Here is an 18,803-nt window from a genome sequence, read left to right as displayed (position 1 = left end):
AACAATGGCATTGTCACACCAAACCATATCTTACTCATAAATGAATGTTCTCTACAGATAATAGTTTTCCAATATAAGCAATACAACCAGTTATCTTTCAGTGACAGCAAAATGGTTTTTAATCACAAAATCTCAAAACTACTTATGTAAAACAAAATTTAAACACCCCATTAAATCCCCCACCACAGAAAGTCACTACTGAAAATATTGTCTTGCTGTATTTTCTTTTCAGATATGTTATTAATGTTATTCTATAACCAAAAGATTACTTTGAAAGCAACCAACTTACTTGTATTTTTAGAGTAAGAGAAAATGGTCTAAGTAGTGTATTCCTTACCAAGACTCATACTTGAAATATAATTTTACTACTAAAATTTCCTACTTACCAGAGGAGCATTACTCCCAAGGTTAACCACTAAAGTCAGAGAGCCCAACACTCACAGGATAAATATGTCACCAGTAGAGTAAGTAGTAGTTTTTAAATCATTCACCTGTTTAAAAATTAACCACCTCACACATTCATCTTCTGGTTTTCTCTAGCCTGGTAAGTACATGGAAGACAAGAACTGGGGGGCCATTTCATCATCTGGCTTTAAGTGTCTCTTAAATCTCTCTTCTCAGTGGTGAGTCAGTAAGTCTCTGTGATTATAACACCAGCACAGACACTACTGTATCAATGACCTCTATACAAATTCCCTGAAGTTCTCTACATACTGTGCAGCAATGGCCATCTTTCAGTCCCTGGTGACGGGAGCCATGAGTTTGATCACTTTCCAAAGGTACATTCCAGGGCACTGTAAATCCTACAGCTAAGGCACTAGAATAACACTACTAGACAAAGCTTTATATAATCTCTCTAGATCTTGAGTTTCCTTCTTTCACACAAAGAGAATCACAGATTCAAAAAGAAGACAAAACAAAAATCTGCAGCATTTGCCCAAAGAACCCAGAATATTAAGAAAAATTCACAGATGTTAACTTGATGTGAGTGTAACAAAGCAGAGAGGAGAAGGAAAGACCTGTACAGTAATCTCGTCTTATGAAGCAATAAGGAAGACTTTTTTTTTTTTTTTTCCTAAAAGCCTTACAAGCAAATAAAAAGATGTTACAACTGTCATTCAGATTTTTTCGATTAATTTTAAATATGTAGATTGGATCCAGTTACCCAACATGGTGCCATCTTCCACCTTTCATGAAGCAGGGCTGACCAGAGTAAGGATGTTTCCTGTGACTTCTTTCCTTGGGACCTTATCTTGGGAGGTCAGCAACCTAACTTCCATACCTCTGTTCTCAACCTCACACAATTGTCTTGAGTATCTCTCTCTATTTGTAATACTATGCAAAAAGTTGCCAGTACTAAGCCTCCTAAAAATGTAAGAAAAAACATCTTAAATGATTTAACAAATAAAGATGGAGAAAAGAATTAGCCAGTCATGTTTTAGTGACAAAGCTGGAATGCATTGATTTTATATGCCATGCTGCATAAAATATAGATATTTTGTATTCCTATATTCTATTTCTACATCATAAAAATACAGCAGTATTGGGTTTACAGCTGCATTGATTAAGTATTTTTCCAAAAAAAAAAAAATATCAAAAAGCAGATACTTTAGGTAGGCTATAAAAAAACACTTAAAAATCCCCCTAATATCCTCAGGATTCAATCTTTGAAGATGTTCAGCTCCTCAAATGAACACTCAACTTAATGCATTATTTTTAGTGCCCAAAGGAGATACATGCTGCACAGACTGAAGGCTAACAGCTGAAATTCATGCTTTACAGATTATCTTCCCCCTGTATCTTAAATGCAGCTATTATTAAATCAAGCTAACTTATTTGACAGAGGTAATAACATTCACAGTAATTTCAGTACTACCAATTAAGTGTAAAACAAGATCTTTTCATCCACAGCTCCTCCAATCTGAAATCACCCTATATTCCAACTCTAGATTGGACAAGGCATTTTTTTATTTCAGGTAGTAGCAGAACATAGCAGCTGACCATTTCAGCTGTTTTACACATGAAATATTCCATTTATGTGACATGCTTCATTCCTCCCTAGTGACTGCTCCTTCAGGTGATTTTTTAGTGGCATCTTTGAATGCATATTCTAATGATCAACTCAAACATCCTAAAGCATAATATAAATGTTCTTTGCAGTGCAGTTCAGTGTCTTATTAACACAGCTTACCTGCAACCCTTAGGAGGTTTGCCAGTCCCAGGAGCTTGGCAGACTGTTTATAGTTTGTTGACATCTGAGCCAGACAGTCCTTGATGAGACTGAGTCGATCGGAACACAAACGCACTGTTGAAAGCAGAACTGGTTTAGAGACTGCACAAATGAACTCGACTGCTGTGCTCCTGCTTAAACAACACAGGCCAGGAGGAGTGCTGGGGAATGTAAGAATGCAAACACAATCTGAAAACCAGCTCAAAGCTGCTTGCATGCAGATCCTCAATTATACCTATAAACAGAAAGTTAAAATAACACCACAGGATACCCAGCTCCAATCATTAGCAAGTCAGGCTGTGAAGGGAACAAAAAGAGGAAAACTGACGTGAATGAAAACTCTTTTTTGTTTCATGTTTTCACATTCACTCTTTTTAAATGTGTACAATTAACTGATATACTTTCGTACAATTTTTTAACTGTAATTTTTGCAATATCCCGTAAGACTGCTAACACAGGCATTAACTTTTGTTTAGAATGTTGTAACTGTCATTTATTTAGCAAGGACAAGATACATCACACAGACTGAAAGAACTGTCATTAGCAAATGCTTCAGCTTGTTTTAATTTACTTAAAAATTTCCTGAGGAAGTGGAAGGATAGTTTGCAAATCACCTGGTTGCAGATATGGTTCTGTCAACCATATCTTGAGCAGCTTATAATTAGTACTGTTTCAAAAAAGATTTTACCAGAATTAGACAATTATTTTAATTGCATAATTTAATATCATTAACTGATTCCAGTGCTCTATTTAGCTAATTAGTGGGTGGCTAACTTCAGGTTGCTGCTTTAAAAGGTAATGCTTTCATACCATGCAAGTTCTCAGAACACAGAGAACAGCATGCAGATATTCCACTTAACACTCAGTAAGAGTAAATGGTGATAAACTCTGCATTAGCATATTGGGCTTAAAACAGGTATCAGGCCTCTAAATAAGAGCAAAGACATATTAGTACAATGAAAACTATCAATTCTGGAAATTAGACTAAAATGAATAAGAATAGAAGAGCAGGAAGAGGCCATATTTTTAGTTTCATTTTTAATAGTCTATCACAGGCATATATTGGTATACAACAATAAAATGTTTTCAGTCATTGATTATTTAAGCAGGAATTTTTAATACATAGCGTAATTAAAAGTAATCTGAAATAATACCATGGGGCAAACACTTAAAGATGGACTTGTCTTCACATTTGCTTTTAGTAAGGAGTCTTCAAACCAAATTTTATTACAATTTAGCATCATGGTAGTTCCTAAACCTACACTGCCAGGTTTGCTAAAAATAGAGGTGAGGGAAGATCTACAGAAAACTAAACACAGAACTGCAAATAAAGGTCTATTGCTAAAAGAGTATTGCTGTGGGAATAGCTGATCCTTAGTGCTACTTTAATGACATTCTATCAAAGTAACGGATCATTTAAAGGTTTTCATTAAAACTTGAAAACATGATTTTAATTTTATTAGATTAATCTGATTTACATGAAAGATACTGAAGCAAAAATAAGTCAGGATCATTAATGAAATTACATGCATGATTTCACATACTCTAATTAATCTGTATCGGTAGTATTACATATCCTGTTAATGCAGTATTATGTCCCTACTTTTTTAAAATTATACCTCCATTTCCAAATCAAAAGAAGTTGAAGAATATCCATGCACTTTTTTACAGGCTGAAAAAACGGCTTGAAAAATAATTTTACTCCAGAAATGAACAGGCCAGCACTGCAAGATCTAGAAATCAGGCAGTCTCAGTCCAGAAATTTTAAGATTTTTGAATATAACATTTCAAGCAACAATTAACTTGAATAAATACTTAGAAAAAAAGAGAACACAAAAAAAGTAAAGTAACAATAGGTGCTTTATAACAACAGTAACAAGAGAGAAAATTTACTTCATTTTTCCATGAAGCGGAAAGCACCAGAAGTGCTTTCCATAAATCCCAGTATTTCTCTGCACAGTGACAGAAGTAAAACATCATCAGCACATCTCATGACTCAGTGCTCATCTCAGCCAGTTCCATGAGTAGTGTTCATGCAATTTCATTGTACATAATCATAACTTCTTTCCAACTTTCATCCAACAACTTTCTGTTCCATTGGAGTCGGAGCTCCAAAAGATGTAGTTTTAAGCACGTCATCAAAAGAAATACCTTGTAAAAGTTCACTTCCACTGTCATTGGGCTTTATATACCTCACAATGAAACAGCCCAGTGGAGACATGAAAATTGCCTGTGCGTGAACTACCTCTCTCCTACCTCTTATTTTAAAGCACACAGGCAAGTGCAGATTATTTGGCAAATAAAAGATGAGGTCAATTTCTGTTCAAGTGATAAGGAGTTTCATACACTTGATACTCCATTTTAAAGTCCTGCTAAAAGTCAAAAAACTAAGACATCATATGCAAATACTGTTCTTCCTTCACATGCAAAAAAAAATTCCATTAAAAACCTGCTTTTCCTTTGTGACTGTAAACTCCTTGGGGGCAGTATATGGACTCTTTAGTTTAATCATAGCACACTTATGTAATAGTAACTATTTCTCATGCATATTTGTGCCTGTGATTCAGGTAATCATATAAAGAATGAAATTATGCAGTACCTTGCAGTGGTAATATTTTCACACCAAACTCTTCCAGGTAGCCCAGAGCACGAATGAGGTCCAACTCCTCCTGAACAGCACTTGGACTGTCTTCAATAAGTTGCAGACAGCACCTAAATAAGAACAAAACACATTTTCCTGAAGTCTAATGAAAGCATTCAAAATTAAACCTGTGGGAGAAGTTCACTGGTAAGTAAAACAAAACAAAGCAAAACGACCACCAGCAGTAATTTACTGCCCTTATGGAATGCCAGAATACTCACTATTTTTGTAATGTACACGAGAGGTGTTTGGCACAGTCTCTCTCACAGCTGTCTAAATATTTTAATAAATTTCTATTTTTTCATTGCCTTCAACTAGTTGTTATAAGCACATCACCTAAAACCCTACTGAATTTAGATAATGTCATAATAGATGACATTGAAGGTACATGTACTTAAATACATTTGGGAAATACTTCTTTTTCCACTCTTGTGTTTCGGTATTGTCATATAGTAGAAGATAAAAGCAAAATACTGGAAAATGTTGACTAGAAGTGAAACATTAAGAGTCATTGTCACAAATTCAGTTTCCTTAACTAAGTACAGTAAATAAAACAAAGTTTATTAAAAAAAAAAAATCCCACTAAATTCTTCTGAAGATGAATTAATGCATGCAATTATCAAGAGCACAATATTCTAAATACACTTTTAATATTATATGAATAATATATTATTTAATAAGCTTTTAGATATTTTTTTTAAAATACAAGCTGCATTCTGGTACAGTGCATTATTATACATAGTTTTATTAATACATGTTGAACAAAGAAAATCAATATGCAAAATCATAGAATCATGGAATGGCCATAAATTGGAAGGGATTTTAAACATAATCTAGTTCCAAATCCCCTGGCACATGAAGGAACACCTCCCACTAGACCAGGTTGCTCAAGAGCTCCATCCAACGTGGCCTTGAACACTTCCAGGGATGGGGAATCCACAATTTCCATGGACCACCTGTTCCAGTGCCTCACCACTCTCACAGTAAAGATTTATTTTTTTTAAACACCTAATCTAAACCTACTCTCCTTCAGCTCGAAATCATCACCCCTTGTCCCACTATATGCCCTTGTAAGAAGTCCTTCTTTGTCTTTCTTGCAGGCTCCCTTCACATACTGAAAGGACGCATTTAGGTCATCCCAGAGCTTTCTCTTATCCAGGCTGAACAATCCCAAATCCCTCAGACTTTCCTCAAAGGAGAGATTTTCATCCCTCTGAACTCACTACAACAGCTCCATGTCTTTCCTTTGCTGGGGACTCAGAGCTGGATGCAGCACTGTAGGTGGGGTCTCAGCAGAGCAGAGCAGAGGGACAGAATCCCCTCCCTCACCTGCTGCCCATGCTGCTTTGGATGCAGCCCAGGACACATTTGGCTTTTTGGGATGCAAGGACACACACCTGAGTCATGTCCAGCCTCTCACCCACAGTAACCCAAGTCCTTCTTGGCAGGGCTGCTCTGGATCTGTTCATCCCCCAGCCTGGACTGATACCAGGGGCTGCCCCAGTCCAGGTGCAGCACCAGCACTTGGTCTTGTTGAGCCTTAGGAGCTTCACATCTTGAGCTTGTCCAGATGGCAACTCATGTCAATGATTTTAAATGGCTTAATTCACCATACAGATTAAATCAAGACAGTATTTGATTTGTCCAGCCTATCACATTTTTTTCTCCACATGCTAGCTGTGAATACACATTTTAAGTCAAAACCAAGACTGTATGTTAGCTGAACGTCCCATCTGAAACCATCAGATTTTTCAGGCCCACTGACAAATATTTCAGGGTGAAGTTTAAAACAGGAGTGGAATAAAGGAGCTAAAGAGAAGCTGGAATGGTCTGCCTGGGGAGGTGGTGGAGTCACCATCCGTGGTGTGTTTAAAAGAAGATTGGATGTGGCACTTGGTACCACAGTTTGAGGTGTTAGTGCTGGGTTGGACTCAGAGATCCTGAAGGTCTCTTCCAATCCAGTGATTCTGTAAATACATCCTACCTAAACCAACTCACACAGGAAGGCTACTAGGAGACCTCTACACGATAATCACTCAGAGAAACTCAAGTTACCATGAAACAACTGATTGAACATAAATCAGAGGTGGATCAAAACATGTTACTAAACAGAATAAACATACAGTTACACATTCATAGCAAGTATTTGAGCTATAAACCATGTATTTTGAAATATCACCATAAAACCCTAAGAGAAAAGCTGGTTACAGAACCCTTATGCATTAAAAGGGTCTTTTAATTCCTTGCATTAAAAGCAACACTACTCAGTATTTCCAGAGCCTGGTTATGAAAAAGATTCTCAACAGAAGACTGAGTGGGCCAGTACTAACAAATAAACTCTAATGCTATGACATCATTAAATCAGTTGTAATGTATATGATAGTTGTAAATGTACATGATAGTTGTAAATGTACCTGGCCAATTCCATACAGCTATCAGTTAGACTCGCTGAAGAATTGAAATATTCTCTCCCAGCAGCCAAAATGAGTTCAATACTTCTGGCATAGCTGACCCGGTACTGTGGCTTCCCTTTTGATGAACTTGGTAGATCCACTGACCAAACACTGCAGTGCATCATTTGCCCAGCGAGGTGGATATTGTCTATACTGCTTGAGCATAAAAGACTTTCGGTGAATATCTAAAAGAAAGAACAGTAATTTAATAACCTGCAAGAGCAGCAGCTTCAGATAAGCTTATCTGCTTATTGTATGGCATTAACCCCTCTGAGTACAAGGATGTCTGAAGTCAAAAAGAATACATTCAGTCCAAGCAGAAAATCTAATTTTTTCTCAGGGAAGTATTTCTGCAAAGCACTTAAGTAAACCTAAAATTAATTAGTAGCTAGTTTCTATTTACTGGAAGTTAAAAAACCCCAGCATATTAACTGCCTTTTTACAGTATGACTTAAGCCACCAAAATATTCTGAGGTGTTAATACACTGTAACAATCCGAAAGGGCAGTTCAGTATTAAGACCTTAAAACCAACAATGTGAGAAAAGAAATTCTGTATTCCTAAAGTAAAAAATATTTAGAACTGAGTATATAAGATGTTCTTTAAATTTCATTCAGGAGTATCTTCAAAGACTGCAAACTCATAATGCTACATCTGCCACAAAACATCTAATTTATTTCAAGGTTAAAGTTTTGCCCAATTTAAGACACTCAAAATAACCTCAATTCCTTTCAAAAATAATTTGCCTTTTTTTTTTTTTTAAGCACAGTCATTATTGTCCTAATGAAAAGGAACATAAAAATTTAAACATTTCAGAAATATCACAGCTGCAACAATATGACCTTTATCAAAAGTTTAAAAGTTCATAACAAATTCAAGAGGATCAATGAATCATAGAAGAGCCCAGGTTGAAAGGTGTCTCAAAAGATTATCTAGTCCAACCTTTCATGGGGAGGAGGGCATAAATGAGCTTATTTAGCACTCTATCCAATCATACTTTATTTCATTTTATAGGAAGAACCTCTCCAAATCATCTCATGCTCTGGAAAGGAAAACAGTTCAGTGTTTCCCAAAGAACATGACACAATTAGATCATCTTCCATTTCACAACATATTAACCCTCAAGGAACATTGAGAGATGCAAAATATCATAGCTGACCCTTCCTCCTCAAAGACCACACACAGAACATTTAACTTTCTCAAAAATTATCAAGTCAAGAGGACAGAATTCACTATGCATGAAAGAAGAAAAGAGTAAGCATCATGCTAAAAAAATACCCAAGCCTCACATGGGATTGCAAATCTTTACTGCCTCATACTTTATCAATTTTAAAGTTATCAAAGTATAATTGTATATGACAGCACTACATTTCAAAGCATTTTCAGCATTCCTACACAACTTTTTCCAGAATCCTTTTCTTGTGTTTCTCTTTTAATCATATGGTTCAAGGTTTAAAAAAATAATTTAATGTAATAGAAAACTTACATTAAGATCTGAGTAAAGCAAATGCCTTATTTGCAGAGTACTCTAGTATTACAATTTCTTAACGTGCACTTAAAAGTTGAATAGCATTGTCTTTTTGCTTCTTTTTCTAATTTGCTTTTAAAACTTCTTCTAAGAGCTAATCAGAGGGGTAGCCATAAGCAATTAATTCTGTAAACTGCAATAAAACTAAAACCTGCTTCTGTATAGATATAAACGCTAATTATATGGGACACAGTAATGCATCTGTAATCAATTGCAGTAAATTGAAGTGAAAATGTAAATAAACAATGTATGTCACAGCAAATTCTACATCTGTCTAATAGCTGTCTTTTGCAAATACTAATGACATGGATTTGGACTTTATGCACATGCAAGGGTTTTACCTTCAATGAAATTAGATTTCTCATCGCACATAATTTTATTTCAATTGCAAGCAGTAGAAAGTCCATAATCCTATAATGATCTTGGATAATATTATCAAACCAGAACTCCATGTTTAAGAAATGCTTGAGTGAAGATAACGTTTTATTTTCATTACACTGGAGCATTTATTGCTAAACACATTTGTACACAGAATTACAGGCTATGTGAGAAAACCTCACAAAGCTGACTCAATTTCTAAAAAGTTGAATTTTAATGAAAGATATACAGGGTATTTATTAGACGAGCTTTAGATAAAATGAATAAACACCAGAACATTTTTACTTAAATAAAATACTGTAAAAAAGGCAGTAGACAATCAAGTAACAACACAGAAAAGTGTATTTACACCTCTGAGCAACAATATGAAACTAGGAATGTGTAGCCTATTTGTGACATAAGTCAGCAAGAAGACCTAAAACTCACCTCATAGCAAGTATCTGAATGTAAGCACCTATACACTTTCTGTTGCATGTCCAACATATCCTGGAGCAATTCCTTCCACTGCGTCTCATCAACGGATGGTTGCCTAGAAAACACATTCTAAAATTGAATATTCTCTTCCCCAACAGTTTTAAAGACCATCAGTAGATTCCATGACTAAAAATATGAGTTTTCTCAAACTCTATTACAATATTTAATTAGACTTTTAACCAGAAGTGATTCAAAGACAGAAGGCTTTTAAGATTAATTAATATTAAAACAGTATCTGTGGTATAAAATGGTTTGACAATAATGCAGTACCCAAAATACTTTTTCTGTTTTCTGTGGGATAAGACAGGGATTTAAGCAATGTTTCCCAAGATCCCCCAAGTAGGTTTTGACAATTTTCCATAATACATCAGGAAGTTGGAAGTGCTATCTTCCTGCTGACCTGGGAACTGCAGGGCAAAAACCAAGTCTGTAGCAGCAACTGATGATCATTAAAGTGCTGTTCATTGTAGGCAATCTCAAAGGACTAATCAATGGCATGCAATCACAGGAGAATAAGGCTGCCACTTTATTTTGTTTCTTAAAGTTGACTGGTATTCAGATTCTTGACTCTGTGGATTTACAGATCTCTGTTTATCCACAGAGCTTTGACTTCCTGTGCTCTACCAAAATTTTTACAAGTAAAAACATGATGAATGTTTTTTGACATTACCTTGAGCCTTTCAGATTAAAAAAAAAGACCTTTTAAAACTACATGAGCTAGTTCCAACTAATAGTGATTTTCTCATGTGGCATTAGCTTTTACTTTGGCAAAACAAAGGGTCTCCAACACAAGTGGAAAAATCAACATTTTGCCTACAGAGGCATTGTCTTGATCTTTCTAAAGAGAAGTTTCTGAAAGTCTTAAAAAGCTGAAAAAGCTACTAAAAATACAAATACCACTCTACCATCGTGAATGAACTGCTGTGCATATTTGCTTTAAACAAGAAAGAAAAATCACCCAAAATTATGGCTGGTTTTCCCAGGATTCAAAATTTTTTTCTGCATTTACCAAGAGCTATTTAATAATTCATATAACAGTTTAAAGATGAGTTAAATGAAAGATGAGTCAAACTAGAAAAATCGAAAAATTATACTGGGAATCTAAGTGGTAGAATCAATACCTAAAATCAATAAATTACCCTATTACAAGGGTTCCAAGAAAACACACCAAAAAACCCCTAACAATTATTTTACAAATCCTACACTCTCAATAAAATTAAATAGGTCTTAAAGGACCTCTTTTACAATCTGTTAACTTTCACACTTCATCATCCTGCAGTATTTTGCAGCCAGTATGCATTTTAAGCTTGTTTACTTGAACAAGAACATACTGAAGCAGGTTTGAAGGCAGGCAGAGATTTTTGACTATGGAGAACGCAGCCAAAACACTAATCATGTTAATCATCAGTTCAACAAAAGTGTTTACGTACACTGTCTGCAGGGTGAACACCACAGCTCCCTACTGCCACAAAGCAGGCAGGCAGGCTCTTTTACCTCACTGCCCTTCCCTTCTTCTCCCCCATTCCCCTTGGAATACTGACTTGCGACCTGTGTGCCTTGTCAGCCTAATCATCAGCTTCCGTGCCTCCTCGGCATTGTCCTTGGTGTGTTTCACAAAGGAAACCGGCTTCTGCAGGCCGTGCTTCTCCAGCAGCTCCGACACACTGCAAACACAGGCAGAGCCCTGGAGTCCGGCACAGCGGCAACACTACTGCCGCAGCAGCAGGACTCCTAAAGCTCTCTCAAAACATGCACTGCAAATGCAAACAGTCTCCATAAAATCTATTACACTATAGATTAGCCAGAGTAACATTATGTGCATTTTTTTTTAAATATAAGTATATTAGTAATACTGTAAGGTAAACATATACTATCAATACCTGATCACATATGCTCGCAGTTTTAGTCTTTGATCCCTCAAAGCAGTATAGATTATCAATATCAAAACAAATTCCTCAAGTTAACCCCCTTCCCCTCCCCCCAAAAACCCACCAAAATTAAAACAAACAAACAAAAAAAATCCTCAAACAATTTTTTTTAAAAAAGCCCCCCCCCCAACAAAACCCCAAAGAAAACAGGAACAAAAAGCCTCACAATCCCCCAGACTTTTATTCCAAGAAAAATATCTCTAGATACTTATAATATTCAAATAGATAAATCCATTCAAAATTTCTATGTTCTGAATATAAAAACATACAAGATAATCCTCTTGACAGCATTAAAATAAATAAAGATAAATATTCTTATTGGTTTCTTATCATAAGAAGTTCTTGGCTCTGCCTAGTAATTTCTGTGATACACTATTTATTTTAGCAAAATTAAATACCTAAGAATTCGTTCCAGTTCATCTACTTCATCATGAAGACTGTTAGTTTTATCTGTTTCAGGCCTGTAATGATATCACACAATTAAATATAAACATTCACATATACTCCTTACAATTTCCTCTTTTAATTTGTATTACATAGATATGAAGATAAGCAGTCTGACACACTCCTTGACTAAAATCAAATATACGTTTAGTTGGAAATATTAAAACTGTTTGGCTTCTTGCTGTAAAGACAGTTAAAACTTAGAGGGTCCCTCAATTTCCCAAGAACAGAGGTCTTCCTTTTTCCTTAGATTTTCTCAGGCTCTCTCCCTCCTTCGTGTAAAAGATAGTGGAAGAATAGTTTGCACCTCACAGATCACAGAGTATCTCCTCCTCAAGCTTTCTTGAGCATTACTTGTCCCTCAATAGGTTTTCTATTTCCACCCTCTCACAGGGACATATTGCTGCTTTTAAGTTAAGTGCAAGATGCCACTGTTGTAACAAAACCTGTAAGACGGCACTAACACTTGGTCTCAATTCATCAGACTCTAAAAGTCTAAGAAACAATACAGAAACCTCGGTCTAGGCTGCTACTTTAACTCTTGTTTTGCTGCATTACTGGTAGAGTATGTACACAGCAGAAGTATTCAGATACGTACATTACAGTCAAGGCAGCTCAGAGGTGAATAGAATATTCCAGCAACTCTGTCTGCGCTTTAATAACTTAACAACCCTTTTTAAAGCATTAATTCACAAATGTATTTAATATTTCCAAAATATTTACAAATAACCAGCTGAAAATGTTTACCCATATCCTCTTTGTGGAAGGCATTCCAGAATGTCGTAACAGAGAGATAGCTGGTCATCTCTCTCACAGCTATAAATGCACTCCAACGCTGTAATCATAAGCTGGTCCTGATCAGGAATAATTTTTTGCTGACACTAACAAGAAAAGAAAGTACACTTGTTTTTATTTTCTTGTTTCTGATTCAACAGTTAATTTTCTTTTAAATATAAAAGGATGTGTACTCCAAGTAAATAAAGTCTCTTCAGCTGCAATTAGAATGTCTTTTGCTAACAACCTGGAAAAGTCACAACCTGAAACTTATCTTGGCCAGTTTTCTGCAGTGCAGACACTTGAAAGAACAGTGGTATGCCATTATACCCTTTCCGAATTTGAGAAGTGGAGAGGGTGCAGGACAGAGGAAGGCAACTGCTGAAAACATTTGTCAGACTTATTAAATATGTACAATAGCACTGACATACATAAAAGAGCTGTGGTTGTGCTTTGCTGGTTGATATCTGTCCATAAACTCAGAACATTCAGTAGCATGCAAATATGTGCCTGTGTGCTCTGAAGTAATTATTTAAACCATAGAAGCAGCATGAAACACACACACAGAAGGCAACTTCAATCCTTACTTATTGAAGTCTCACCTCAATCCTAATGGCCCCCACTTTATTCTTTACATTTGCTGTGGAAGGCAGGAGAGGGAGAAGTAACTTGAAATTTACTCATAGTAAAATTCCTCAAGGAAAAAATAGTGATATCATTAAACTCTTTCATACCCACTTTTTGTAAAGGAAAAATGCCAGGAATTTACTTCAAACAGGTCACCAGGAAATTACTTCAAAGAAGAATCCATTCAATAATTCTTATTCTACTAGGCTACAATCATTATCACATGCGTTTGAGAGTCTCATCAAGGACAGCTTAGCTGCATAATAATTTATGGTAAAAAACTCTTTAATTAATGTTTTCTAAAACATAACAAATGCTGGGTCCAAGAAAATAGAAAAGATCAGAAGGATAATATGACTTCGATGAACCAACTCTATTTCTCAATTAATCTCTTCAGGACAAGAATTTCCAGTAGAATCAACAGAGCTCTTTACTTACAGCAGGTTTTGAATTCTGAAATATCTTCAGAGGTAGAGTCAAGTCCTCCTTTGCCAGTGTTACTAAATACTCTTTGAAAAGGGCATTTGCAAGACCAGGGGACTGGTTTTCACAGCGGTGGAGAAAAGGGATCATCCACTGATAAACATTCTTCACGTATTTTTCATCTGAGGACTGGAAAGCACAAAGAATTACAGAAAGGAAACACAGAAACAGGTTCAGCTTCATTGCCCAAAACAAGCAGGAAAAGCAAAAACCAAATAGAACCTTTTTTTGATCAATGTAACTGAAACAGTTATCTTCACCTATCACAAACAGATCACTACATCCATGAAGCACTGGAACAATCTTTCTGCTACCCAATGGCTTAGGGAAACTGAGCAGAACAGGAGTAGAGCCCATTCCGTGAGCAAAGTCTGTCTTCGTCCTGCAGTTTCAGAATGAGTGAGAGACTATGCAAGCATGTCAGAGTAGCATTACTTTCAGTAATTCAGAAGGAATGCAAGATAAAAAACAAGGGATGAGTGGCTACATAAATCCAAAACCAAAAACAAATAAAGTCCATATCTTCCTGTTTTCCTCTGGTGCTTATGTGTTTTTCAACGGAATTTCAGACCCATAGCTAGTTCCATCTCTGACTATTTTTCAACCCTCCCAAGAGGTCTTTTTCTATTCTGAAATGCCATGCTCAAGCTCAATACAAAGACAGAAACACATATCTGGTGCAGAGGTAAATATTAAAATTGCTTGACAATATTTAAAGACGCCAAAAAACATCCAAGGAGCACACTCAATATTGTTGTATCTGCAGCATAATCAAAAGCTATACTGAAGATCCTTTAAAAAAGGCCAATGAAAACGCAATTCACAGCTTTCTAAACAGGATTTATTAACCTTGAGTCCTCAGCCAGGGATAAAGTGGGTCTTTGAGAAAACTAAGCAAATTTAGCTTTTGTTAGAAGGAAGAAAAAGAAATAAGCCCTACCACAACAATAATAGGAAAAGGAACAGTGAAAATATAGAATTTTTACTGAATTAAAGATGGAAGTTCCTCAGAAAAATGGCAGTGTCTTTATATACATAGGACCCAGGGTAACCTGAGTTACTGGATTTGAAGGTACACTTATTGATTTATTGATTTATTCAAAGTACTTACATTCTTCATCAACAGTCTCAGCTTCTCAATGTCCTTCATCTCTAGAAGCTCCTTCAAAGTCAAAGTTCGATCACCATCAGTCTCATAAACCACTGTCTCAAGAGTGATCAGATTGTCACAAAGCACCTGCAGACCAGGAATGTTCCTCTCCATGCCAAGACGAACAAGGGACAGAGCACAATCAACCTGAAAACCAAATTAAAAAACACTGCTGTACAGTTGTTTGCCAAACACCAACTTCAATCTGTGTCCTCTCTGTGCATCTACTTTATTCCCCTGTTGCTTGATAGGCAATTTGAAGTTCCTAGAAGTTTTTGTGGACTGTGTATTTTGAAATGGATTGCCCTTCTCACTTTTATGAAGACCACATAAAATGCTTAATCTTAAGGGAGGATATCATTATATGCCTTTAACCAAGACGCATCGTACAGATGCATGTAAATTAAAATATTAGTCCTCCTGGAGATCACACACAGCTCATCTCAATATATGGAATACGAAGCATTGCTTTAAACTAAGACAGTCAGGGAACTGATACACAATATGACTTTTCTAGCTGACCATGATTCAATAATTTTAATTTCTGCATTTTATGTCACAAAAAAAAGAGTGAAGTTTTTTTTTTTTTCCCTAGTGACTGATACTAGGGAAAAAGTATGTGAAAGGTTCTGTTTTGATTTCAAAGAACACAATACTATCTGTAAATATTCAGCAAGGCAGACATAAGTCTTGAAGAGCAGGATGCAACTTAATTATATGTTATATAATTTAACTAATCCTTGGAAGCTGCTTTTATTTCCATACCTACTTATTCGTTGTTAAGATCACAGGAAACTATGATTAAAAAAAGCCCTGGTGGAGTGCAAGCTTGTAGAATAGAAGAATTCACTCATCAGAACTAACCTATAGTGATACTTCCAGTCACCCTCCTTCTCATGCAGCTAAATTGGCATGAGAAGCAATAAAATACCAGAGCACACGAGTGATGAGCTCTGTTCTTATGTGCAATGTTATCTTTATCTCATAAAGCTTCAAACACTTTTAACATATATACAGAAAATCAAGCAGAAATAAGCTGCATGGCAGCCCCACAGACACACAGTAGGACTGCCAGGAAGAAATCACGACAATACCGTTTATTGATGTGACAGCGACACGTGGGACTAACACACATCAATACACATAACGCAGCAGCATGTCACAGGTAATAAAAACATTTCCCAACATGCCATGCACAACTTTCCCTCCCTTAGTCACAAACACAAAATGCAACGGTAAACACTTTTCACGGATTACAAAAGAGCTACTGTCTGCTATGGTAAATAAAACAGAATCTACTGGGTTCCTTATTCATTTATATGGATTAATTATTTGGCTGAGTAAACTTTAGAGCAAGCCTAAGTACACTGCAAAAGAAAAAACAAGTCCTTTAAAATTCATAATGAAATTGAGACAGAGTGTACATTACTGAGAGAATAGTGTCCTATTAATATGCATTAAGGCTGTTAAGGATTCTGTTGAAGAAGGCTGCTCAGTCATCATCATTTCCTCACTGCTATTCTCACCTGCATTGCATATTCTTCAATTTCTTGTGCTCTGCTCAAATACCAATCAGTGACGAGATCTACAGAAAGGTCAGTAGTCCTGTACTTCAGTAACTCAGGTTGTATTTCATACAGAAACTGGCCTTCATCTTGCAAAGTTGGTTCAATAACCATCCTTTAAAATAAAAGTAAGGATATGTTTAAGTATATATTTGTTTACCGCTATTTTTTAACATCAGTCTTTTCCTAAAACTTCTGAAAGAAAATGATACGACCAACCTACCACTGTGAATGTTAGTTTTCATCAGCAAAGGAACTACTAAGAGATTCTGAACAGGAGATGGATCATGAAAGAAAGAAGCCTCTCTACTGAACTAGTGAAAGGTTTCAAACATGTGACAGATCATGAAAGAAAGAATGCTCTCAACTGAAGATCTGAGTTTTCACAACCTCTGCTTCCCATTTGCTCAGTCAGTCTCCCTAAGAAAGCTGAAAACACAAGTTAGTGTGTTTTCACACACAAATAATAAGTGACCCACAAATAATAAGTGAGTCTTACTGGGTCAATTACCACATTTTAAGAATTAGTAAATAAATTCTTTTTATTTTTGCTTTTATATATACTTACCTGCATTCTGGTTTTTCACACCAGTCTTCTTCACGATGTTTCTGCTCATTCCAAGGAAGAATTTTCAATGTTCCCTTCCTGTAGCTGGTATGACAAAAAAGAGAAGCTTTACATAACTTTATGTCTTTTTAGTTTTTTATGACACTCAATTAATGGAATAAAAATCATACAAAAATATTTCAGTGAATTCATAGTCAACATGTCAGTCAATTACAGTATCAATTATTTAAGATTCACTACTTAGTGAAGCTTTACAAGTGTGGTTTTCCCTGTATGTTATCCACACAAACCCATATTGTACCTATACCATTAAAGAGCAAATAAAAAACATTAATTTTCTTACTGACCGTGCTTTCAACAAAGGAAAAAACTCATATGCTTTCAGAGTTTTACTATTTCAAACTAAGTATTCTGACTTCATTAGCTGTCACAAAAGCCTGAAATTAGTAAAAACCTATGATACTCACAACTTGAAAAAAATACAATTGTGCAAATTTTAGCACAAATCCTCTAACTGCAACTACATATGCCCCGCTCTGCTGATCTTCTCAAGTTTAATGTGCGTTTCTGACTACAAACCTCTACACTGAGAGGTTGAATTAAAAAAAAAAACAACCCTGTTTAAGATGCAGTTAAGAACATCATGGATTATTACTAGAATGATTAGTTATGGCTTGCTGTAGAAGGCTAGTTGTTTATGCAGCATAAAACACTGAAAAACCATGTCAAGCTATGCTGAGCATAATCAATGGGAAAGAGAAGAACTTTATAGGTTCTGGCATTTGTTGAAATAAGAAACAAACCATGTACAAGGTAGAGACATTAGAGCTGCAGCATACCGGAACAATAAGCTATTTTAAATTAAATTCCTTTTCTCCTGACCCTGAAAATATACAGTGACAGCAATACTACACAGACAATCCCTATTTATAAACTAACAACTGACACAACCTTCTCATCCCTTGAAGAGCAGCACTGTAACTCAGTACCTTAAAAGTAAACACAACAAATCAATTTCCCAATATAGTAAGAGTTGAAACAATAAGGTAAAAATCAGTAACTCCACCTCATTTAGCAACAGCCACTGAACTTACTGAACAAAGCAAGGCATGCTCATGAACTCCCCTGCCCCATACACATCTCACCCGGAAGGCTGGGCACTCTTTTCTTTCCCTCCCCGTGCATTAGCAAGCGATATCTTGCGTTTTAAGATAGTCATTACAACCCTCCAAATTATACATACTGTAGTAATCCAGTAGTAAAATGGTAGAGACAAGTTTGCAGATTATAGAAATCAAACAAATGAAGGGAGGTGAGGATGGAAGGCTGCTAATTCCTGTGTCAGAGCTACACCAACACCTGCTTTCAATTCTAGTTCACCTGAACAGTTCCATGGCAGTCCTTATAATTATGCATCATGTGGCAACATCATCAAAAAATAATACATAAAGAAAACTACAAACTAACATTTGTGATATAAACAGGAATAAAGCCACTTTCTTATTTTTGAAAGATTTATCATCAGCCCATACATTTTGGGGGTAAGGGGTGCTATCACTGT

At 35.9% G+C, this 18,803-nt stretch overlaps 1 protein-coding gene across 1 annotated transcript in view; it reads right to left on the bottom strand.

Annotated features, from left to right (window-relative positions):
• The window catches only part of NBAS (NBAS subunit of NRZ tethering complex), a 161,165-nt gene that overhangs the window by 98,548 nt on the left and 43,814 nt on the right, over window positions 1-18,803 (bottom strand). Inside the window, exons 22-32 of the mRNA XM_066314779.1 lie at window positions 17,243-17,326; window positions 16,636-16,789; window positions 15,071-15,256; window positions 13,915-14,088; window positions 12,823-12,956; window positions 12,030-12,092; window positions 11,245-11,367; window positions 9,656-9,758; window positions 7,286-7,509; window positions 4,830-4,942; window positions 2,192-2,305 (exon numbers count right to left, since the gene is read on the bottom strand). Coding sequence (XP_066170876.1) covers window positions 2,192-2,305; window positions 4,830-4,942; window positions 7,286-7,509; window positions 9,656-9,758; window positions 11,245-11,367; window positions 12,030-12,092; window positions 12,823-12,956; window positions 13,915-14,088; window positions 15,071-15,256; window positions 16,636-16,789; window positions 17,243-17,326 — 1,472 coding nt within the window. The remainder of the gene's footprint in view (window positions 1-2,191; window positions 2,306-4,829; window positions 4,943-7,285; window positions 7,510-9,655; window positions 9,759-11,244; window positions 11,368-12,029; window positions 12,093-12,822; window positions 12,957-13,914; window positions 14,089-15,070; window positions 15,257-16,635; window positions 16,790-17,242; window positions 17,327-18,803) is intronic.

The sequence above is a fragment of the Sylvia atricapilla genome, chromosome 3 (genome assembly GCF_009819655.1).
Source record: "Sylvia atricapilla isolate bSylAtr1 chromosome 3, bSylAtr1.pri, whole genome shotgun sequence".
NCBI lineage: Eukaryota > Metazoa > Chordata > Aves > Passeriformes > Sylviidae > Sylvia > Sylvia atricapilla.
The sequence above is the reverse complement of the archived record's forward strand: the minus strand, read 5'-3'. Positions and strand labels throughout refer to the sequence as shown.